The sequence below is a fragment of the Dermacentor silvarum genome, chromosome 10, assembly GCF_013339745.2.
Source record: "Dermacentor silvarum isolate Dsil-2018 chromosome 10, BIME_Dsil_1.4, whole genome shotgun sequence".
In the NCBI taxonomy this organism is placed as follows: domain Eukaryota; kingdom Metazoa; phylum Arthropoda; class Arachnida; order Ixodida; family Ixodidae; genus Dermacentor; species Dermacentor silvarum.
The window spans coordinates 15,178,183-15,203,176 of NC_051163.1; the positions used below are offsets into that span (position 1 = coordinate 15,178,183).

At 47.7% G+C, this 24,994-nt stretch overlaps 2 protein-coding genes across 2 annotated transcripts in view; one reads left to right on the forward strand and one right to left on the reverse strand.

Annotated features, from left to right (window-relative positions):
* LOC119466075 (sodium- and chloride-dependent glycine transporter 2) overlaps positions 1 to 15,278 on the forward strand; it is a 29,249-nt gene extending 13,971 nt beyond the window's left edge. Inside the window, exons 7-15 of the mRNA XM_037726561.2 lie at positions 1,082 to 1,216; positions 2,814 to 2,917; positions 3,996 to 4,120; positions 5,875 to 5,987; positions 7,456 to 7,584; positions 7,754 to 7,853; positions 8,637 to 8,737; positions 11,212 to 11,379; positions 14,847 to 15,278. Coding sequence (XP_037582489.1) covers positions 1,082 to 1,216; positions 2,814 to 2,917; positions 3,996 to 4,120; positions 5,875 to 5,987; positions 7,456 to 7,584; positions 7,754 to 7,853; positions 8,637 to 8,737; positions 11,212 to 11,379; positions 14,847 to 15,194 — 1,323 coding nt within the window. The 3' untranslated portion in view covers positions 15,195 to 15,278. The remainder of the gene's footprint in view (positions 1 to 1,081; positions 1,217 to 2,813; positions 2,918 to 3,995; positions 4,121 to 5,874; positions 5,988 to 7,455; positions 7,585 to 7,753; positions 7,854 to 8,636; positions 8,738 to 11,211; positions 11,380 to 14,846) is intronic.
* LOC119466653 (uncharacterized) overlaps positions 1 to 24,994 on the reverse strand; it is a 67,723-nt gene that overhangs the window by 26,344 nt on the left and 16,385 nt on the right. The gene's annotated exons all lie outside the window — the stretch shown is intronic.

Below are 24,994 nucleotides of genomic sequence, written 5' to 3' on the forward strand. Positions count from 1 at the left end.
AGGGACGAGGCCAAACACGAAAAGGTGCTGCGCAATAACAGTTTCTAGTTGTGTTTTACCTTGTTTTCACCGAAGCGGATTAAGCTTATCCCTAGTTCAGTCTCCCACAAAGTGCTCGAAGATCGCAACCACCGCGATCGGTGCATGTGAAACAGGAATGCGAAGTCCGCATTTGCGGCAACCTCAGCAGAGAAAAACGCAGCATGTGAAACAAGCAGTTCTTAACCAAATGTGTTGCAGAGTCTCGACGACACAAGCAAGAGTATAGACTACAGGCGCAAACTGCACAATGTTTAACAGTACGACGAACAAAAGTATACAGTAAGTCGGGCGAATAGGGTGCTTCTGTGCAAAGGTGACAACGTAACAGATCATACTGTAATGGAAAAAAAAAAGAAACACAGACAGACAGGGTGTCGTTGCGTAGACTCCTTGACAGGGTTATTTCAGTGCCACTGTCACGAATGAAGAGGTATGAATTAAACTACCAAATTCTGAGTAAATCTACCCCTATATAGGAGCGCGAGCAAGGAGCGCTGCGCCAGTTGGTGCTAAAGTCGTAGACATATATACCAGGTGTTTCAGCGAACACTTTCAAAAATGTCTAAAGGTTGCCTGTGGCAGATAGCACAATTCTAGTTTATGAGATAGATCTACTCGAAGAGGCTGACATTACTTGCACAAAAAAATTAAAGGCATGAGCGGACTAATTAAGAACAGTTAACTAATTAAGTTTTTAACTAATTACATTATGGCCCATATTGCAATTTACAAATTATAGCCGTGGAGTTCGCAAGGCGGATCCACTTGGAAGAAATTGTCAGGATGACACCAGTTTCGAGATATTAATTGCCGAACTGCAGAGAAATGAATTGGCGTTCCAGTTACTTTTGAGCTTCAATGCATAAAACGACGTTTTGGTAAGAAAGTAACTGGAAGATGGAAGAAAAGAGACTAGAAGTAATAAACAGTGCTCGACACTGTTTGTTACTTCAAATACCAATCTTCCTGTGAATCATTGTCTCATCTGCTTGAGTCTTTAAGGCAATAAAGCTCCTCTCTCTCCACTTCCGCATCGCAGGTGTCCTACTTCACCGCCGTCACTCCATTCTTCATACTCGGCGTGCTGATGCTGAGGGGCGTCACCCTGGAAGGAGCGGGCAACGGCCTCTACTACTACTTCTATCCGCAGTGGGAGAAGCTCAAGCTCTTCAAGGTGATTGCCCCCCTGCCTCGCACCAAGCATGCGAGCGTCCCGTCTGTAGTGATCTGCATCGAAGTGTTGGCTCAAGCCTGAGTGATAAGCCTTATTCGACCACTGCTGATCAACCAAGAGAGATAGTCACAAGAAGATGTAGACGAAGTAACCAACAATGGTTGAACAATGGGATGTGGCAGGATGGAAGCCAACGTTTCGACAAGGATGCGTGTCCTCATAAGCGTCTTCGTCAGTTGCCCTGCTGAAGACAAGTCCTCTAGTTGGAACGTTGACTTCCAGCCTGACAGGTTTCATTCGTCTTCCCATAGTTGATTCATAAAATGAATTTTTTGTGTTTACGAATGTTTGGTTTTCGCTCAAATTTTGCAACAAGAGTGCGTTTCTTGATCCGCGTCGTTTGATACACGATAAAAGGCAGCGCAAAATTAACTGGGTCGCAGGATCGATGAAGCAGGAGCGCTGCACACGAACGTTAATCCAGTGTTAAATGCATGAACTAGCCCGATCTAATTGCTTGTTTAATACAGCAGTTGGTATTCCTTGTTTCCGTGATAGCGTGCGTCCCCCGCGCTATCACGGAGAGCGAACGCACGGCGGAAAGCAAACGCGACTTCCGTCGCGCGAGAGGCCGTGGGGGTATGGGAGGGAGGGAGGCGGAGCGACGCTGTGCTGCGGCACCAAATGCGTATCTTGCAACTGGGCGCAAGGGGAACTGGCCACTCAATCTCTCACGCGAAAGGAGGAAAGCGGGAAGGCAGCGCGGGAGGGAGGTGGGGGCAGCTTTCACTCTGAGAACACTGCGCTTGTACTTTGCCCGTCTCTTAAAAGCGATCTCCACACGGCTCTGACCTTTGTATGCGCTGTGCATTCGCCGCTCAGTTTCCGTTGAAGCGATAGACCGCACGAACTTTCGCTTGCTGCGGCGGCTGCGCTTGCTGCCAGCGTTTTGACAGTCGTTGTCTGTAGTCATTGAGTGTGATCTATTCATGTTTGCTTGTGCGCGCTGCCACCACGCTTGTTAATTCAGTTAGTAAGCGAATGTGTCCAAGTTTATGCAGCCGATAAAACTATTATCGCAATTGATGCTTCGCCTTTCGGGCGAAACTGCGACATTTTTTTGTTTCTTTTTCCGGGCAGACCAGACAATCAACAATGCCAAGAATCTTATTAAACGACGAGAATTGAAAGAAAAATGCGATCTTGCTGCGACAATTGTGTGCTAAAACAAACCAGCAACACGAAAAAAAAGAAAAAAGAACGCGCAAAATCTTCTTTTGAAGTTCAAAAAAGGAGTTCCTAACAAACGATTATCCAACCCTATGTTGAGACACTGTCAACACTGCAGTGAACTAAGGATTTGGAGTGCAACCACAACCGTTAAAATAGTGAAATAATTGCTGCTCCATGGCATTCTTAGTCGGTATATTACCAGTTACAGAATTACAGTGAACAGTCTCACGTGTTCTTTTCTTTTTTCTATCCAGAGTAACAGGCTTTAGCAGCGGATCTAAGTAGGACCGGAAGCGTCTTTTCACGTGCTCTCTTGTCGATACCCTCCCCGAACCTTCTCCATTTTTGTACCATTTCTGTGCAGACGTGGAGAGCCGCGGCTGTGCAGATCTTCTTCTCCATCAGCCTCGCCCAAGGCCTGAACATGTGTCTCGCCAGTTACAACGACTTCAGCAACAACATCGTTCGGTGAGGCAACATTGCACCTTCTTTTACGCTGGGGGATTGTCCTGTAACGCACGTGATCAGATAGAAGGATAGAAAGAAGATAGAAGAAAGTCGCTAAGGAACTCGTAGGCTATAAGGCGGAGTGCTCCGGATTCATTTCAACTAACTGGTATTTCTTAACGTGTAACCAATGCAACGGTACGCGAGCGTCATTGCAAAATGTGGCCGCCTTGGCTGGGCATCAAACCCACGACCTCGTGATCAGCAACGGAAAGATATGACCACTGTGAGCAACGGCGGGTGGGTGACCGAATATATTCTGTTCTAACTGCCGAAACGAGAATCTTTCTCAAAGCTTCCCACTAGACACGATGAAACTTTATCTGAAAAAGAAAAATCGGAGATTCAGCGTGTTCATGTGACACGTCTCCAAATTACAACTTCAGTGTCGCAAATTATCAAAGTTGAACTTCAAATGGCGTAGATCCAAATTGCAAGTATATAGTGGTGAATTTGTCGGTGGTAAGATGTGCATAGGGCTAAAATTTAGTGGAAAGGAGATTAGTGGTACTTTTAAGCGCTACTAGAGCAAAAGGAAAGCTCGGTGTCTTTGCATGGTATATGTTAAGGCTCATTCACACTAGGTCGACACGACACCGGTTTTGGCCTGCAGACTGTTGGCGACAGCAGTTTGCAGGACGGAAAACGCTGTGGCCAACGGCTCAAGGAAGGAAAACGCTGTCGTCAACAGTCGGCACATGAAAATCGGTGTCGTGTCGGCCTATAGTGTGAATGAGCCTTTACAGAATTCGCACTGTAGAAGCAGACCATAAGTGTGCTTAACACTTCACAGCTGTACACGAGCAAGTAGACTACACTTCTTGCCATGTTATGATATACTACGCTTCTCTATGGCAGCTAAACACGCCGCAGCTAAACTCTATAGCAGCTAATCACATGCGGTATCTCTCATAGCGACACTGTTGCTTTGGATCCCTATGAATCAATCAATCAACTAGCCCCAACGAATTACACATTGCATAATTGTTCGTATCCCTGTTGTTCATGTGTGTATATGCCTCGATCCCTTTTCGCGCAGGGACGTGTACATCATCGCAGCGACGGACTCCTTCATCAGCATCTTCGGCGGTGTCGTCATCTTCTCCGTTTTGGGCAACATGGCGCACCAGCTGGACGTGGCCGTGCCGGACGTTGTTCAGTCCGGTGAGATGACGCTCGCGACACGGCTACATGTAGTGCCTGGCTATTCGAGAGTAAAGGAACACTAAGGGAAAACGCGTTTGGTCAATTATTGCTAAGCAGTATAGCTCTGAAATAAGTGACTTTAACCGAGAGCTGCAGCAGGCAGGCTAGTTGATCATTTGGCCAAAATACATCAGGTCAGGTATCTTGTTAAGAAATATAGTTCCACCATATGAAATAAGCGACATTAACTGACAGCGTAATCTCAGCCATACAAGTGAAAAAAGACGCAGAGTGCAAATAATTGTGTAGCGATTCGGCCTTTCAGTTCCCGGACAAGCTTCCCATGACGTAACAACAAAATTCTGCAATTTGCGGCCGGGGCTACAGTAATTGACCGTTTAACATCAAAATAAGGGAATGCGTTTCATTTGCAAAAACAAAAAACGCGAGTAAACGTAGCAACCTTCTAATGAGTTTGATCGCAGTCGACACCCATTCGAGTGCGCTAAAGTAGCGTTAAATTCTTTATGCAAAGCACGGACGTCAAACGTATCGCGGTTTGGGCGTGAGAAATGTTTCCTCCATAAATGCAGCCCATCATCTCGAATCACGCCAGTAATGCTCCCGCTTACGCTTGTTTAAAGAAGTTGTAGTTTCGCCCGAAAGGCGTAGCATCATTTGCGAAAGCAAATTATTATACAAAGCTATACGAAGTAAGGATAGTAGTTTTAGCGGCCGAACAAGCTCGTAAACATTCGCTTACTAACGAAATTAAAGTGGCATTACGCGCGCACAGGCAAACATGAACACGTCTCGCTCGATTACCGCGAATACTCGCTGTCAGAACGCTGGCGTGAGGAAGAGCGGCGACAGTAGCGAGCGAATTCCGCTTCGTGCTGCCTCTCGCTTCACGCGAACTAAGCGGCGAGAACACAGCGCACACGAAGCCATCAGCCTTCGCCGCACCTAGACTTTGTACCCACCGCATATTACTTTCAAGTTAGCGGCTGCGCTCAGCTGCTCCTTACGCAGCCGCGATCTGCGTAAAACGCCCCTCCTCCCCACCTTCTTCCCTCACGCGCGCGAGATCAAGCCACCATCATCCTCAGCTCACCCTCTCACGCTTTCACTCGCCCCTACAGCAAATACGGTGCGCGGCCGCGATCTTATCGAACTTGGACTTCATGCGGAACATCACGGCGACAGCGACGCCGATGGTGAAAGCCCTCCTGAAGTGTGCATAGAACTGCGATCGCAAAAAAAAAAACAAACAAAAAAAAACGTTTACTTCAAACCATGGTATAAGAAATATAAATTGTATTTCTTACAGCATGCCTCAAACCCACAGATAAGAAAAGAGAATCTATTATACCTACCAACCTACCCAGACCACACCTCAAAACTATAGTTTCATGAATCCGACACTGATGCCCCGCAGCAACTGGAATCGCCTTCTTTCTTCTATAGGCACAATTGGAGATGTTGGCGCCTTCGGAAATGTTACAACAGAAAAAGCTAGTTTATTTAAGATAAGCTCCAACATGTGATGCCCCGTGTTCAACTAAATCAATTTTCAGCTAGTTAACTAAGAAAATAAATAAATTGAGGAATGTAAGTTCGGCGAACTTTTCTCACTAGTAAATTACGTTTATTTATTTTTATTTTATTTTTTTGCCGGCGAGACGTCATGGAGAGTTTCAAAAGTGTAACATCTCGACTTCACGTGACTTGGCCTTTCCTTTTGAAAACGCGTCATTCATTCTTCGGTGCAGCGTTCGGCCTGGCGTTCGTGGTGTACCCGCAAGCGCTCAGTCTCATCGAGTTCCCGCACTTCTGGTCGGTGACCTTCTTTGCCATGCTCTTCCTACTGGCCATCGACTCCGAGGTACGCAACGATGTCCAGGTGTACACATGCCGACTCACTCGTATAGACACTTCTACAAAAGAAAGCCTGCACATCTTTTTTTTTTTCTGCAAAGCTCGAATTACATGTGATTTTCACGTTTATTAAAAGATGGGTGTTCGTGAAAATGTCACTGCCTCCAAATTAGCAGTTTAGACAACTACCGCCAAGACACTAAAAAAGGTTAAGTAATAACTTTTTGTTAATTAGTCTCACGTTATTAGCGGAAAAGTATATCCAACTCGCCTAGGAACTCGTCTGCAAAGCAGCGCTCACTACTTTTATTGCGATGGCAATTATATGGACACCCCAACCGCATTTCTGCCATCGCCGTCGCCGTCACCGTGAGGTCCCGTCTAAAGTCCCACGGCGATAAAATCGTCACCGCGCGCCGTACGCTGTGTGTCCGAGTGAGGGCGCACTAGGGTGAGCCAGCAATCGCAGCTCAATGTAGCGCACGCGAGGGAGAAAGGCAGGCCGGAAGCGCGCGGTCGTCTTTCGCGCGCGCGAGGCACGAGGAGAGGCGACGGAGAGACAGAGAAGGGGGTGGGGGTGCGTCCTGGCCACCGTCCGGTGCCCATAAGGCGACGACAGCACGGGTACCGCAGTGCTTATACGACGCACATTGAGAGAAAGGCAGACACGGACGCTGCGCTATGTTCAAGTGAAATTTTGTTTCGGAATGTGACGTATTTGTACACATGAGGTCAATAACAAAAGAAAAATTGAAAAAAAAATAAAGACAAGGCAGAATCACCGCACATGTATTCCGCGTGTTGTCTGTATTACCGAGCTCCGGTACGACTACGTCACATCTCGAAGTGTAATTTCAGTTGAAAGTAGCGCACCATCCATGCATATATCCTTCTTTCAATGTCCGTTGCATAAACACTGTGTCAAACCTGTGTCAAACCAACTAGCACTACAGCACGCTGGCGTCGCCATGGCTCACACAGAGCGGATCAACGACAGATTATTCGCTGGGAACAGACAGCTCCTTTTTTTTTTTTTTTTTTTTTTGGGGGGGGGGGGGGGGATGTTGCGTTTTCTGCATCAATTTGTGCCGCCTCTCATAGCTATATAGAGCTTTCACGTGACGTCACGGACACAGTGTTTCACGGTGCTAGTACCCAAACATGGCGGCCACCAGGACGCCAGTGCACCATGTCAGCTCTCAGTCCATTGTATTGCTTTATGACGTTGACTGTTTTTCATTAGATAATCACTGTTATCAAATTGTAACTCGGTGCAAGACGCGCCTGTTCTTTTATCGCGCTGTCACTTTTATTGTTTACGCAGCTTCTCGACACGTTAGTACCCCAAGACGGCGGTCACGATGACGTCAATGAAAACCATGTATAGCTGAACTTTTCCTCGAACACTGACTTCAATGAGCCAAACACTCGCTTTGCCAGGTGGTCTTATGACGCGGTTCTGTTCTGCCTTCCAGTTCGGCTTCGTGGAGGCTGCCCTGACCCCGCTGAAAGACGAGATACCGGCGTGCCGCGCCCACGAGACGTACGTGGCCACCATCTGCTGCGTCTGCTTCTTCATCATGGGACTGCCCATCGCGTCGCAGGTATGGGAGCACATGCTGCCTCAACCACTGGACAAGCGCGGCGCGAGTATACGTATACCGTTGCATGATTTAGTGGCACCCCCTTTGAAACGGGCCGGTGACAAATATTCACCTAACCAGAGTTGCAGTTGACAGCACCGTCTGGCGCTATTTTCTCGCACTATCTCAGGGAGGGCTGTACATCCTGACGCTAATGGACGAGTTCGTCTCCAGCCACTTAATCCCCTGGGTCGGTGTGGCCGAAATGGCTACCCTCGTCTTTGGCTACGGTGAGCGGTGTTCGAACTCCTTAACGCATGGTGGTCACAAAAGATAACCGCAATTTTATAGCTTTATAATTTATAGACTGCTAAAGCTGGCCGAGTTAGTTACTGGCATTGCAAATCATAGTTGTTACTCTAAAAAAAAAGATGAAACGTAATCACGAAATGCAGAGAGCGAGCGTTGGATATTTTGTGTTGAGATTCTTGTGCTGAGCCTGCTTTGTACCTTGAGTGTTTGTGTGTCGTCAAGTTCATATCACTGTAATCATGTTTCTTATAGTCCCGTGTGCTTTGATTTATTTGTTTTGTTATTGTTGTTGCTGCTCCTGCTGCGTGCCGAGTTTGCAGTGACGGCTTCGCGCGCGCTGCGTTTTACGAGGTCGTATTGCCACTGGATATTCGTACGCTGATCGTACGTCACGGATCGGAGTGAACAGGCCTTGTGCTATTTAGGTGGTGTTGGTGGGACGCAGGGGCGATAGCTGTGAGGTCATATCTGCGTGCTTGTGAGGAGAGTGGTTCCTCCGTGAAGGGCGCGCGAGCGTTGTTTGAATTTTCAGCCGTTTTAGCGGCGTATATATCGGCGTAATACATTGCAGACACGACCGTCACGGCGTGATCTGGGCACCGCGCGCCTTGTCTGTTTGCAATGCGTAACACAACAGGCGTTACCGATAAAACATAAGTGCGTTTCGCTTGCGATAGGTAAATCTGTCGCAGCACGTCATTCGTGTCGGTTGATGTTGGTCAGTGATAAGTGACATTCGCGCGCACGTTCTCATCGTGCAGGCATCTCGCGCATGATCGCCGACATGGAGTTTATGCTCGGCGGTGCGCCTGGCATGTTCATGTACATCACCTGGAAGTACTGTCTGCCAGTGGCTGTGGCGGTGAGTGATGTCCATTTTCGCGCAGTTTCCTACAAAAAATTACGAGGGAACGCAGGTGATAGTTATGGAGAGGCTGCAAGTTGGCAGTTGAGCTGCAGCACGGGAATGATCGGCCGTGCATATATTGGTGTAAACACCTTATTTCGGGCTTCAAGCCACTTTGTTATTTTGAAAGTTTATCGTTCTCGATTAAAAACATGGGTACTAAAGGCAAGACGTCGCAATGATTAGGCATGTGCTATAGAACCTAATTGCTCGCATGCGTTTAGAAATATATTTTTAGGAAATTTAGAAAGATAAGGCGTCATACATGATGGCACAAGAACATCTGAAGCCAAACGCCCGAAGATGAGACAAATTCACATGTACTATGCCCTTCATTCCCGTGGTAACTGAAAGATGCATTGGAAACTATGCATTTCTTGCACTCGCGAAAGACGCGCCAAACTCGCTTTAGTTAGCACTGCACTTCGTCATGCTTATCTACCTGGCCCTCGGTTATCAGCGCAGCTGCGTTGTCGTTATAATTAAGAACCATGCATAGAGTTTTATATAAACTCATTAGAAAGTCAGATACAATCTTTTTATTTACCATCAGACTTTACGAAGCTACGTTACGTCGGTATAAGACCAAGCCGATAAGCTCAACAGGAAATTTTTTGCTGTAAGCAGAAAAGAAAAAGAAACATTGTGCTATTTCTGGACGTACAGCTGTTGTCAATACAATAGATATTTACATCGACAGAAAGTTTTCTAGAAGACCTGTCTGTCGTCCTGCTGTCGCAACAATGTCGATTCTGTTGCGGCGACACCAATTGCTGCGGTAAGCTTGACGGCTTGTTGTTAAGAGAGAACTACGTTCGCCATGACGACAGACTTACGACAATCTTTGGTGTGCGTATACTATAACATGTCCCATTACAATGCAGAGTCGCACTTAACTCCGTGGTGTTAAAAAGCGCCTTGGGCCTTAGCTCTAGGCGCTTAACGCGAACTGCACTGGCCGATTCGGAACCGCTAATTTCTGCTCCGGCCGATAGAATGCGTACTCCTTTGGTCCGGAAGACAAACGCTTGTCCTTGTCGGCTCTTAGATGTATGTCCTTGTGGAACATCGCGCTGTTGCATCTTAGGTCATGAAGTACCTACTATCCAAATCTTTGACGTCACTAAGGCATACTACGAAATTGAAGAACTCATTACTCGTTTAAATACACGTGGCTTTAAGCTGAAGGCAGCATCTCCGAGTACGTGAAAAAAAAAAGTACAATCGTTTCCTCGTGTTTTTTGTTAAGAACTGCTTGTCTTTACCTAAAGACATAGTTGAAGGCGTAACATCGTATGGTATAGGTTGGCATGTTGATGCTGCATCGTTGGTTTTCATATCAACTAGCGGTATTGGAAGCGCATTTAACGGGTGATTTGCGCTATCTCTGACGACATGACGGCCTATAAATAAAAAAAATTGTCGATTTTCACGAAATCTGACGGCAAGAATATGCTTAAGGCCACTTACCTACACACTTACGCGTGCACTTAGACGCTGTGCCCGGGACGAATATTTTACGTTATTTCTTCCTGCAATAATTTTGAAAGGCCCGGCGGAAATGTACATTTTAATGTACAATTAGAGGCTTCACGAGAATATTTTCACATAGTAATGACACGGTGAAGAACCAAACACCGCCAATAACTGTGAGCTAAGAATATCGCTCTTTAATGGGGAAACTATAGCGCCCAGAAAAAAAAAAAACACGATCAATACTGAAATCACAACGACAGTGGGAAGCGCAGTTGTCGGTCGTCGAATATAAACTGATGGGCCAAGTATAGGGCCGCTATTTATACATGTGGCCACCACGCGTTGCAGCGTAACTGTTGGTGCTCGCATATATTCGAGAATGCAAAGCGGTGTTCGCGTAGCGTACGCAATCTAGTTAGACAACATTTTTTATATACCTTTTCATCGAGCGAGCAGGAAACCAGCGTGTCGTGAGCATTTCCTCCTCTCTTGTGCCAGCCGGCGCGGCACTGCTTGAATGTTGCCGTCGTGTGCTGCGGAATGACTTGGAGACGTTTTAGCTGTTTAGCTTTAGTGCTTTAGTTGGCATACAACACAGAGCATTCGGACAGCGTGGCGGCGAAATCAGAAGCCTCATAGATGGCGCCACTGCATAAGCAATATGGCGGCGCCCATGAAAAAAAAAAGGTTATATACAGATTGGCAATTGAAGAAATTTAGAATACAGCATGCGCTTCTTGCGCCGAGCGATAACTAGATAGTGGTGATATGTTTTGTGAAGAATGGACACTGGCAAAAAAAATAATAAATAAAATAAAACGACGTACGTGCGACAATAGTGTTGAACGCGCGCGGTACTCGTCAGACCACCGAAACTAAGCACGCACAGAGCTCGCTCAGCGGCGGCACCACTGCACCTGAAGAAGCATGTTCCTGTACCGTCCTCTCCTCAGATCCTGGCCATCACATCGCTGACCAACTTCGAGTCGGTGAAGGTGAAGCGACATGGTGCCATGTACGAGTTCCCGCTGTGGTCGCAGGTCACCGGCTTCTTGGTGGCCGGCATCGGCCTCGCCATTATCCCCATCATTGCGATCAAGGAACTCAGGGCCGCCAATTGGGTGAGGCCTATCTCTGCTCTAACGTCAGTGCACTCGCGTACGTTGCATGCGTAAGTATACGTGCGCGCGTTTTTGTATGCTCAACAACGTAGAATCATGATCAAAAATATAGCATCAGCGGTTCCGCTAAAAAAAGAGACAGGTTCAACGAACTGTTGACGCTAAAGATGACAAGGGTGACGTACATGGTGGCTCAAATTATTCGACGAATAAAATTTGATTATATCTGTCTTTTTTTCATGTTCAATATTCACTCATTTCGTACCTTATTCGTATCGTGTTTCACGCGAAATCACATCGACGATGTCTTCTTCAGTGCCAACACTTGGCTGACCCATTCTTTTTTTGACCGAGGTGGGCAGATCCCGCAGATAGTGCAGTCTATGGTGCAATGTGGTTACTTTTCGACTGTTAGCTCTAAGTATGCCCGTATCATTAATTTTACCGATTCTGCGATTAATTAACGCTTCTTATCTTATTGAGACCTACATTTTGATACATTTTGCGATTCGCTACGCCGCTTTGGATGCGCGAAAGGGCGTTTTGCTTTCTTAAGTGGTTCCAAGATACCCAGATCTCAGATACGCCAGACCCATGAGAAGTCAAGAAAGAAGACCTTGTCTTCAAAAGCAAGATTACTCGAGATAACTGTACCGCCAACCTTAAAATGACGAATGAACATTATCAGCTATTAAGAAAAATCCTCCCCTCAGGAACTCCTATCTATAAATACACTGGAAAGGAGAAATCGTTTTTCTCGGCATCTAACGCACTAAAGTTTATTTGTTATTGTTCGCTGCACTTAATTTTTTTAAAGTCTGGTAACTGAGGAAGCGGATATTTTCTTATTTAGGCCATATTTTCTATTTTTGCATAGTTTGCTGAAAATCGCCAAATTGAAAAGAAAACTGAAGCATCATGTTTACAGTTGTGTAACTAAGCGATAACAAAAAACATCAAAATTCTGCAAACTGCATCTATTCACCCATCTTTTTTTTCGCTAGCGTTAGGAAACAACGTCAACAAGTACGTTACTGAACGGTAAATACAGTGTAAATACAGTGTAAATAGTCCCGCCTTGTGTCGTTTTACGTAACAATATGAAGCATGTTAATGTGTTCAGTCTCGTACGTATTGTCCGTCCTTGATTAAGTTGCTTCTTAGCGCTCGCACAAAGAAAAGATGGAAATTAACTAACTAGCTCAATTCCAAGCTTTCCTGACATCTAAAGCAGACAAAAGTATTAATTAACCGATGAACAATTTCGGTGTGTCGTGCAAGTAACGTCCGTCTCTTTGAGAAATCCAGCTGAAGGAGTACAATTGTGCTATCTACCACAACAGCTATCAAAATGTTGTGTTAGGATATTAAAAAAGAAATAATAATAATTCTATATACGCGTTATCCTGTGTACAAAGAGAACAAAAGAAAAACAACACAAAGCAAAAAAAAATTTGAAAACGCGAGATTACGTGTATATCGTAAAAGTCATTCACAAGCCTAACGTATGAGCATCTTACACGAGAATGTGTTATCCCACGCTCTCATCTGTAAACTGTTTCTAAAAATTCAGTCGTCGCTTCAAGAAGATAAAACAAGCTTGTCCGCTTAATATTATGCGCTTCTGTTGTTCGTGATTTGCTTAACTAGAGAAGAAAGTTGGTTTAGCTGGCGCGTATTTCAGGACAGACGTTTTCAACTGCCATCGTGCACTGGGTTAGATAACGCGCGTATCAAACGCTATATTGGAATCTAAATGACGCGAAGCTTAAGCTTTAAGTTAGCGAGGTAGAAGCTGTAGCTGATAACGCGCAGAGTTGTCGCCTGTAGACTAATGCGGTGTGTGGCGCTTGTAAAGGGAAGAATGTTGAGAGGTGAATGGCACAGAGAAGTACAACACATCTCGATGCATTTAAGGCTTATACTCCTCGTTTCACACTCACACATCCATTCTGGGGGATCGGCCAAGAATGAGCACATACGTACCCAGTGGTCCAAGTGGTCTACATGCATACCACGTGTCTCACGCAACGAGAACCAAACTTCGAAAATAGGCTGGTATAGCTTAGACGAATGGGACCGGTGGTATATTGTTCGTAGCCGGCTTGAATCGCTCAGGCTATTTATTGAGGTGTGATTATGTAGCTAATTAGTTAAATTGATTTATTCAATGTTTTAAGTACATTTGGGGTACCCCTGTCAAGCGGGAAAGTTAAGTGCACTTACGGAGAGTGTCACTCGGTTGAAGTGCACTTTGCCAAATCTAAACGGCGCAAGCGGAGTGTCACTCGCAGAAGAGTGCACTCCGGTCGGAGTGCGTTCACGAAACGCACTTTGCTGGTCGAGTGCGTAGCCTCGCCGCCAGCGGTTTGAATGGTACAGAATGCAATGCATAAAAAAAGGACACAGAAGTTCGTTTTAGTTGTTGAACAGCTAAACACAAAATAATTTGTGTTTAGCGAGAAGCGAAACAGCACAATAATGAACAAAATTATCGTATACGCAGCTTCGTCGCACGCCGCCATGTTGTTCTGGATTGGCTAGGTATTCGTCTTGGCCGGCATTGACCTTGCAACACCTCATAGTAAAATAAATGACGTTTTTGTTGAGAAAAAATAGATTAAGTTTGTTTTTATTTATAATACCACGTAAAACATCACTTTTTAGAAGTTTTTTTTTTCTTTTTTATCTACATATTCAAAAAACGCGCTCGTGTCTGTCGCCATGTTTCTTTACGGCGAGTGCACTCCGTTTTCCCGTTTAGCACCGCGTAGCCTAAAGTGTCACTCAAGGTCCCGAAGTGCACTCCCCGTAAGTGCACTTAACTTGCCCGCTTGACAGGGGTATAACACTTGAAAAGCTGGAGAGCGTGCTCAGAAACAGCCAATGAAGTCGTTTTCAACACTCAAAAACCAAAGGCCGCATGCCCGTTGTGAAGAAAGCCGACGCGTGTGTTTGCATATCGGCCCCCGTTCAGCGCCTTTCCGTCACTTATTTACTTACTGCCCGTTCTACTTGGCCCTGTGTACGCTAACAATTTGCACACAGTTGCTCAACGGGAAGGCTAGTAGTGCGCGCTGTGCACAACTTTCTCACAAGCAGCGGACGGCAGAACGTTGCCCTCCCTCCGCTGCCGAGACGATTGAGCGCACAGCGTGATACATCCAATCCAATGAAATATTTATTAATCACAATCAATTACAAAGAAAATTATACAAGCGGGACCGAAAAACTCCTCACGGAATTGTGTAGGGGGTACCTAGATTAATAAAAATTTAGTGCGTCCACTTAGCGTCTTTGTCGTTCCGTAGTCAAGCTGACTTGCTCGTCGCTCGCGTCTCCCAGAGACGCGCTTATTGAAAAATGCGAAATCAACACGTTTCTCCACGACGCAGTTCCCTTGGCGTGTAAAATGTGAGCGTAGCGGACCGCGAGCGACGCTCAACTAAAGCTCTCTAAAAACGCAGGACTTTCGGAAGGCGATCAGCCCTCGAGATAACTGGGGTCCCAAAGGCTACGAAGACCGCCGCCGCTACCGGCTCTTCATGGTCGAGAAGGGTTACATAAAGGCCGAGGAAGCTGAGAGACTCAACGAAGAGGAGAAGGAGCTGCGCGAGCTCGAGATCAAGCTCAAGGCACTGGAAGAGGCCAAGGAGGCCGCCGCCACCGCCGCCGCCGGTGCGCAAAAGCTGGCAGAGAACAAGCCAGAGCTTAAGGCAGGCGGCGAAGCTGCCAAGGCCGAGAACAAGGATGCGCCGAAGGGGGAGCCGAAGGTGGAGCCGAAAGCAGATGCTAAAGGGGAGGAAAAGAAATAGACAAATCCCGAGCCGAAGCCCAAGCTGTACCGGTCGGAGATCTCTGCCCGAGCATCGTGGAAATAAACGTGGGCGGACGGGCCGAATCGTGCTTGATTGCTGTACATTCTACGCTACGCGCAACAAGTAATGGCTAAGCGTTGATATAGAGATCAGTAAGGATTGCAGGGACAAACGCGTGAGGAAAATTTGGAGGACGCTTAAGCTTCGCCTTTAAGAGTGGAACACGATAGGGTTATCGGACCCCTTTCGCGTCACATTTTATTGCTATAGCAATTATATGAACACTCTACAGCAGATTTCTTCCGTCGGCGTCGCCGACGGCAGAAATCCGCACGGGCGCGAAGGACGCGCGCTTTCACGGGGGAGTCAACCCACGGCGGAGAACAAACGCGCGTTCTGCGCCATGCTCCCTTAAGGGCTGCAGAAGTAGGCGTCTCTTTCCTCCTTTACAATCACCATATATGTAGAGCACACGCGCCTTCCTCCGACGCGCGAAAGGCCGGGGGGGGGGGGGGGGGGGGGGAGTGAACCCACGGCGGAGAACAAACGCGCGTTCTGCGCCGTGCTCCCTTAAAAGGGCTGCAGAAGTAGGCGTCTCTTTCCTCCTTTACAATCACCATATATGTAGAGCAAACGCGCCTTCTTCCGACGCGCGAAAGGCAGTGGGAGGAGGGGTAGGGAAGGGAGGCGACGTTTAGCTGCGGCACCAAGCGCCTATTTATATCAGAGGCTCCGGCAACAGTCACCAACGCCGCACGCATTTTGTGCGAACGCGGGCAAAACGCCGACGGCGTCGACAACAGTTCTGCGTGTTGCCGGTGCTGCTGCATGTCCAAGTTTATGCAGCTGATAAAGCTATCGCAATTGATGCTTCGCCTTTCAGGTGAAATTGGGATAACTTTTTTTTTATTTCAGTGGGCTTCACTGCAACACAGAACGTGGGAAAGCCAGCTTACAAAGACCAAGCTTACACCAATCGCCTTAAAGGCGGCTTCACTTTTAAACAGAAATGCATTGCTGGGAAGGCGTTTTTTCAGTGGCAATATAAGTCGTCTTATATTAAAATGTGAAGGCCCTAGCACCTTTTTTATTATTTTATTAATTGTTTGCTATTGCCGCCGTGGTTCCTCAGTGGCTTGGTGTTTGGCTGCTGAGCACGAGGTCGCGGGATCGAATTCCGGCCACGGCGGCGCATTTCGATGGGGACGAAATGCGAAAACACCCGTGTACTTAGATTTAGGTGCACGTTAAAGAACCCCTGGTGGTCTAAATTTCCGGAGTCCCCCACTACGGCGTGCCTCATAATCAGAACTGGTTTTGGCACGGAAAACCCCATAATTTATTTTTTTTTGCCCCGACGCGCGCGCGTGTCCAAAACGCATTAGGCAGGCGAAGTCCCAATTCGACCTGCCGAGGATGCGAGCGCCATCTGGATGTGATTTTCGCAAGTATCATACCTGAGCGCGCCGATGTTGGCATGGTAGAAATGCTGGAAAATGGGTTTATGTTTGAGTTTCCTCGCAACATAATTATATTTTCTTGTACATTTAAATTACAATCCGACGAATCCATGTCTGTAGGTTGTGGTTAAGTCGTACTTTACCGTTTTTCTGATGGATTTCACTTTGAGAATTTTTGTTCACCAAAACCATGCACCACGTGGAGGGCCTGCGCATCCCAATCAGTTGGGGATGATTTTCTCCGCCACGGACGCCGGCATCCATGCCGACGCCGGATTTTCTGAGACACGGGGCCCTTAACGGTATCGCGTTAAAAAGTGGACATGGCAGCGCGCATTATCTGCAGTCTTTCGTCTCCTGTAAAGCGTGCTCTGCCTCCTCTTAAGTGTTCGAAAGGAGAAGCCAGTACAACAGGGTATGAAAGGTAGAGCAAGAAATCGTCATCGTCAAATAATAATGATGCAGACAAGAACATTTGTTGCGTATGATGAGCTACGTTGTGCTCCTCGTATTCTCCGTAGGCGCGTTCTCGCTCGGCTGTCACTCGCGTGTATGAAGCTTTCAGATTTGCCACACTCCTCCTTCGGCACAGCACGCCCTGCTTTTCCGTCACCCTATTCGGTCACTGCCCGACTTTCTTTCTTCTGTACTAACCGCGTCGGCTCTGCAAAATACCCGCGAATTTCATTAACAATTTCAGCCAGGACGTGCGCTATCATCTCGTTCACTACCACAGCTAGCGTGCTCCGTTTTCCTAGGAACTTGTGTTCCTCTATTCGTGTACTCGCAAAGAAACCTTCAACGCGTCTCCGCCACAACACGCTACACTATTTGCCAGATCTCGTCCTGGCATAGACATTTAACCGACATATATTTAACCGATACGCCGCTATCAACTTGTCGCGTTTGTTACTTTGGGCATAGTCGATCCCTTATATGCTTTGGGTTAGCTGAGATCATGGTAAAGTTTCGGACGGATGTGTTTCAGGAAGTCAAAAATCAAAAGCATTAGAGCTAGTTTCGACCTATGATGCGGCTTTTACCGCGTGTCCACCACAGCACACTACTATACTTGCCAGATCTCGTCCTGGCGCTCCACGCCGATATAATTGATACGCCGCCGTCACATGCCCCCACGTCAAAGCATAATCGTCCAGACAGTTCTTACACCGTGGGTGTGTAGAAACTGCGTGTAGATCATTTCGCTTCGCGAACAGAGGTGCAAAGTTATCGCGTTACCTACGACAGGTTATCACCTGACTTACACGACAGAAGTAATGTAATTAGGAAATTTGCAGGCATATCATCCAGTAAGCTGACGCAAGACAGGTGCAATTGGAGTTCGCTGGGAGAGCTAGGCTTTTGTCCTGCAGTAGATATAAAAGGTGATGCTACTGATCGATTGCAGTGGTCAGGATGACGGCGAAGATGGGCTGCAGCCATATCGCTTGGTTCCTACGAACGACATCGCAGCGCCTCTAACGATTCAAAAGCCTACATCACATCGAAACGTAGTTTGTCTCTGCGATATTGTGTTGCGTTCCCGACGAACTCCCGATTTCTGGGTCTCCTGAGCAACATTCTACATCATAACGACGATGATTGCAACTGCGCTCTCAATTCTACCCATCTGTCCCAATCTAAATGCCACAACTTCAGGCAGTTTAATCTTGTATCACAAATTGAAGTATCGAATGCCCGGTAAGTTCGCAACACGCCGAACATTTACAAGACAACGACGTTGGTGTAGAGGCTATGTTACTATGTTGCGACTATGAAATAAAACAGGTTGCATTCTAAATGATATACTCACGAGAAAGAACCAAATCTGTTTGCGTACCGGTTTTCGAATAAGTGACTAGAGTTAGAATAATTTATAATTTAATGAGGCTTGACACGTTGCATACAATTAACGCTTTTCTTCTAACACGCAAGTCCACGAACACATTGCGATAGCTTTAGGTGAGCTGGTGTGAGCCGGAGACAATACTTGCGTATCATGGCCATCATGCCATGATACGCAAAAAGCAGCTATGACATGCGGGAATTTCGCTCAGCCAGTTTACAACTCCGTAGGTCGCTGCACGCCGTCGGCGTAGAATTGGACGTGACAGTCACTCGGGTTTGGCAGCTTGCCTAAACGACACGCTGCCAGCGGAGCGCTGGATAACAGGTGGTGCACAAGAGTGTCAAAGAGCACACAAGGTACACACGGGAAACAGTTCATACCGGACACAGTATTGCGGGATTAAAGCGTAAACACGCAATGATGGTCAAGACTGAGCTGCGCGTTTAAAAATGAGAGAAAAGCTCGAAAGGTCAGAATCAACCAAATGTTAATTACATCGAGGTTTTACCTTCGATGTATACACTCTAAGAAGACAAGCCTGCCATTCGCGCATAACTTAAGTAAAATACACGTGAACGCTGAACCAACGTGCTCAATAAAATCCATCTTTAAAGAAGAAGCTCCAAAAGTACGCAGCGTGGTTACAACGATTGTGTCGCTTGGCACGTGCTTGGCAGAGATCTTGTTTGTTTGTTTTTTTGTATTTTCGCTAATTCATATAACAGTACACGTTTACGACTACTTCTTCCGTGTATGCAAGTATACAGCCAATCGCTTTTCTGAATGTATATTTCATGGAGCCAAAGGGGTGGAGATAAGGATAACGGGTGAGCGATATATATAAAGCGAGAATCGAACCAAGATAAACGTCACGAAAACACGAAACAATATTATTCGATGTCAAGAGACGTCGCCATGTCCATCAACGCATCTGGAATCTTATGTGGCGGCTGTTACGTTGGCGCCAGAAGTAATGGCGGCAGGTGGCGCGGCGTTCACGTCAGGCAAATCGGGCATGACGTCAGGCATGACGTCAGGCTTCACTGACGCATTATCCGGCAGGGGCGCTGATGCTTCCGCCAGCGGCACGGGGTGATCGGGGCCGATGGGGGACGTCCGCGGCGAAATAGCGCCGTCTTTGTCTTCGCGCGGCGGCAACTGCTGCGGGTCCTGCTCGGACAGCCGTCTCATGCCCCGCTGTCGCAGAAAGTGCAGGTACTCGCGATGGTCGACGGGGTCCTTGGGTCCCCAATTGTGCGACGGAAGCAGGGCCTTGTGCAGGTCCTGCGTCGGGGGTGCACTATATCTTTGACTCCCGCAAAGACCTCGTGTTACAAGGCGTTATACATTAGTACACGTAGCGTTAACCCACTCACGCGACGAAGAAGCCGACGTGAGACATTAGAGAGTTTTAGATTATAGGACGCAAGGTGTTGGGGCCCCCTAGCGCTTGGGGGCCGCCCCAACGCTTGCGTACCCTAATCTAAAGCTCTCTATTAGTGTTCGCCGCTTCTCCGGGACGCCATGTTTGACGCTGCTCAACCACGACGTTAGGCGCTCTTACTAGCTTGTTTGCTGTCTTGCAAATATTGTAAATATGCATCGTGCACATGCAAGGATCTCGTATTCTCCGATCGTCTCCTCCACTAATGGTGACCACGGACGCCTCTTGAAAGACAACGTTCTGAAGCTCAGCTGTGTTCTACTACTCTTTTTCCATTGCAAGGCATTCGCCACTACGCTACATCTTCACCGTGACTTCATGAAATCCGCGACGCTTCCCCAAGACGTTCCTATGTTTACGACCACCAATGTCGCCGCTGTGAAGCTTCCCGACTACTGGCCCGTCGGACAATCACATTACACTTCTACCATAGAAAAAAAAGAAATAAAAGAAAAAATTGACCACCCTTCCACTATACTGTGAAGCTTGCGTTGACTCGTTTGTGGCACGAGCGCGTGCCGAGCACGAGCGCAAACAGAGGGGCGCCAACAAGTCAGCTGCGGAAGACTTCCACTCCATGAAGATGGTTAACCAGCGAAGCTGAAACGTGCGGCGCCCCAGTGTTTCATCACTGGGTTGATTCTGAGGGTTCATCAAAGTATTTCACATTTATAAGGTTACGCACACGTTCGGCTGCGACGGAGAGAACGCCGTGACTGACGGTATGCCCGCAGTCCGCCGTTGTCGCTTGCGTTCGATGTCTCGAATTTGCTCGGCGGCGTCGTTAGTAGCATTCGCCTGCCATTGCCGCTTGCGTTCATTGAAATTAAATTGCTTGAAAATTAAATATGTCCGTTACGTAAGACAATGAACGGCTCATACCACCGTAAACGCGGCCTCCCCATTACGACGACAGAAGAGAAGTGAAATTATACGCTGGAATGGTTAGCGGCAACGCAGCCAGCTGTGGAAGCAGACGACGACGACGAACGCGGGAGCAGTGGCACGAGCGCGTGTCGAGCACGAGTTAACAAGTCAGCAGCGGAAGATGACGACGCTCGAGCAGCTCTGGGAGCAGCTTTTTTTCTTTCTTTTTTTTTTAGCGTTACATCGCCGGTACAGGCTAGCGTATACACAAGCGTCGGTCGCTCGGTCGAACAGGAGGCAGAACCCAATGCAGAACCATGCATAACATGCAGAACAGGCAGAACAGACAGAACAGACAGACAGACAGACAGACAGACAGACAGACAGACAGACAGACAGACAGACAGACAGACAGACAGACAGACAGACAGACAGACAGACAGACAGACAGACAGACAGACAGACAGACAGACAGACAGACAGACAGACAGACAGACAGACAGACAGACAGACAGACAGACAGACAGACAGACAGACAGACAGACAGACAGACAGACAGACAGACAGACAGACAGACAGACAGACAGACAGACAGACAGACAGACAGACAGACAGACAGACAGACAGACAGACAGACAGACAGACAGACAGACAGACAGACAGACAGACAGACAGACAGACAGACAGACAGACAGACAGACAGACAGACAGACAGACAGACAGACAGACAGACAGACAGACAGACAGACAGACAGACAGACAGACAGACAGACAGACAGACAGACAGACAGACAGACAGACAGACAGACAGACAGACAGACAGACAGACAGACAGACAGACAGACAGACAGACAGACAGACAGACAGACAGACAGACAGACAGACAGACAGACAGACAGACAGACAGACAGACAGACAGACAGACAGACAGACAGACAGACAGACAGACAGACAGACAGACAGACAGACAGACAGACAGACAGACAGACAGACAGACAGACAGACAGACAGACAGACAGACAGACAGACAGACAGACAGACAGACAGACAGACAGACAGACAGACAGACAGACAGACAGACAGACAGACAGACAGACAGACAGACAGACAGACAGACAGACAGACAGACAGACAGACAGACAGACAGACAGACAGACAGACAGACAGACAGACAGACAGACAGACAGACAGACAGACAGACAGACAGACAGACAGACAGACAGACAGACAGACAGACAGACAGACAGACAGACAGACAGACAGACAGACAGACAGACAGACAGACAGACAGACAGACAGACAGACAGACAGACAGACAGACAGACAGACAGACAGACAGACAGACAGACAGACAGACAGACAGACAGACAGACAGACAGACAGACAGACAGACAGACAGACAGACAGACAGACAGACAGACAGACAGACAGACAGACAGACAGACAGACAGACAGACAGACAGACAGACAGACAGACAGACAGACAGACAGACAGACAGACAGACAGACAGACAGACAGACAGACAGACAGACAGACAGACAGACAGACAGACAGACAGACAGACAGACAGACAGACAGACAGACAGACAGACAGACAGACAGACAGACAGACAGACAGACAGACAGACAGACAGACAGACAGACAGACAGACAGACAGACAGACAGACAGACAGACAGACAGACAGACAGACAGACAGACAGACAGACAGACAGACAGACAGACAGACAGACAGACAGACAGACAGACAGACAGACAGACAGACAGACAGACAGACAGACAGACAGACAGACAGACAGACAGACAGACAGACAGACAGACAGACAGACAGACAGACAGACAGACAGACAGACAGACAGACAGACAGACAGACAGACAGACAGACAGACAGAAGGACAGACAGACAGACGGCAGGACAGACGACAGACAGGACAGACGAAGACATGACAGACAGACAGGCAGGACAGACAGAAGTACAGACAGACAGACAGACAGACAGACAGACAGGACGGAAACAGACCGACAGCAGACAGACAGACCGAACAGACAGACAGGACAGACGAGGACAGACAGACGACAGACAGACAGACAGACAGACCAGACAGACAGACAGACAGATGAACTTTATTTGCGTCCTGGGAAGAGGGTTCCTAGGAACCCGCCGAGGGCATCGCCCGCGAAGGGGTCGGGAACCAAAGGTTCCTTCGCTTGAAAAATTCAGAGCCCTTCCCTCTGTCGAAAAAATGAGGGTAAGCGAAGCTTGTGGCAAGACGACACTGTCGCAGGCGTTCCGCTTCGTTTGCCCTAAACTCAGGGTCGGTGGCTCTTCGTTGACGTTTCGCCTCAACATCGCGCTCCCGCAACTCGGGGTCCGCGGATCTTCGCAGACGTTTCGCCTGGGCTTCGGAATCCCTTACGCTAGAATGGGACGACAAGCTTCGCTTACCCCCATTTTCTTGACCGGAGAAGGGCTAATGATTTTGTCTCTTTGGATCCCACGTGTCACAAGGGTAGTTCAAGGGCGCGTCACAGGTCCCCGAGCCCACAGGGGGGTATGTGCCATTGAGCTAAGACCCTTTCTGCACTATCACTAGGATCGGCCCACTTTTCAGCGTGACACCACCACCACCATCGCCGAAACTTGTGAGCCTATAAAGCTTCGCTTAAAAAAACATTATTTTACCTGGATAGAAGCATGCCGGAAAATACGCAAATGAGGAGTGGCGGTGCCGCCATAAATTAAGAGGTCCCACACCATCTGGTCATGTCCTAATTTCGACGGCACCTGATAGTAGCAAACTCCTATGTTCTGCCTCGGTTAGAATGGTTTAGGCAACAGTGGCTGAGCAAATCGCCATCGCTATTGCAACGAAGGACCCATAGCGTCCAAATATATTCACAGACTCGCGGTCCGCAGCTAGGGCTTTCGCCTCGGGCTCGATCTCGCGGGAGGCAGCGGCCATCCTCGGCAGCGAGGGGGCTGCCGGGCCGGGACACCATAAAATGGTTCCCGGCCCACATGGGGGCCAACGTACCGGGACCGCGGCAGTCCCGGCGGATTCGCAGGCAGGGAAGCCGGGAGGTACAGGGACTCGCTCCTCACTTTCCACAAGATCATGACGCATTATCATCTCTCGCGGAGGGTTTTTACACTTCCTCACCCTAAACCCACTCGACCGCAATCGTCGGCCTACAGGATGCTCCAAACGGGGTCTTTCCCTTCGACGGGCAGGTTTAGTCACTTCTCGCCCAACATCCAACCGGAATGTCCGGACTGCGGAGAGGCGTATTGCTCATTAGCTGATATGCTCCGGCAATGTCCTGCGTTACGCGACACAAAGTTAAACAAAGAAGAGGACTGAGAGGAAGCCCTTAAAAGAGGCGACCTCTCGGTTCAACTTCGGGCTGTCCAGAGCGCCTGCGAGAGGGCGGAGGGCCACGGTCTTCCGGTCCCTGCGCGGGAGCGGCCCGCGACTGCTATGGACTCCCCCTAAAAGAGGGCGTCCCAACGCAGTTCCTCAGGACCTGAATAAATGTTATTTGTCTTTCTGTCTCGGACTTCGTTAACCTTTTATTTTTATTAGTAAAAATGGACTTCCAACGACAAAACAGCCACAGACTGAAATTTGTAAGTTTCAAAAACTTTGACATCCACAATGGCCCGAGTACCAGGAGGTACTTTGAAATTCATGATAGCAAACAGACGTACCGGCGCGGGGTTTGGGGCGAAATTAAAGAAAAAAAATTTTGGCCTTCATCTTCTTTTATTCAATCTCTTACCGCCATATTAAGGAAAATAGAGTTTTGAAAGTGGTACTTCATCAGTTTAAAGTAATTTTGTGTTTCTCTTATTTTGGCTTTTAATATACAGCATATGATTAAGTACACATTTTGTTCTGGATTTTGTTCCGAGCGACCATGCCTGGCAGGGGAAGTTTGGCCATGCACTGGACCGGCCGTTGCCGATGATGATGATTGATGATGATGATAGTTGCGGTTGTAGTGGTGAGTAACTCGATTTCTATATTTTAGTTAGTTCTAGTAGTCAGGGAGAGGCCTTCGTCCTGCAGTGGACATAAATATAGTTCTAGTAGTAGTGATAGTCAAACATTGCACGTAAACAACGGGGGGATAGGCCAAAAATCAGGTGATTTCAGTTAACGCAATCAAAATAAAT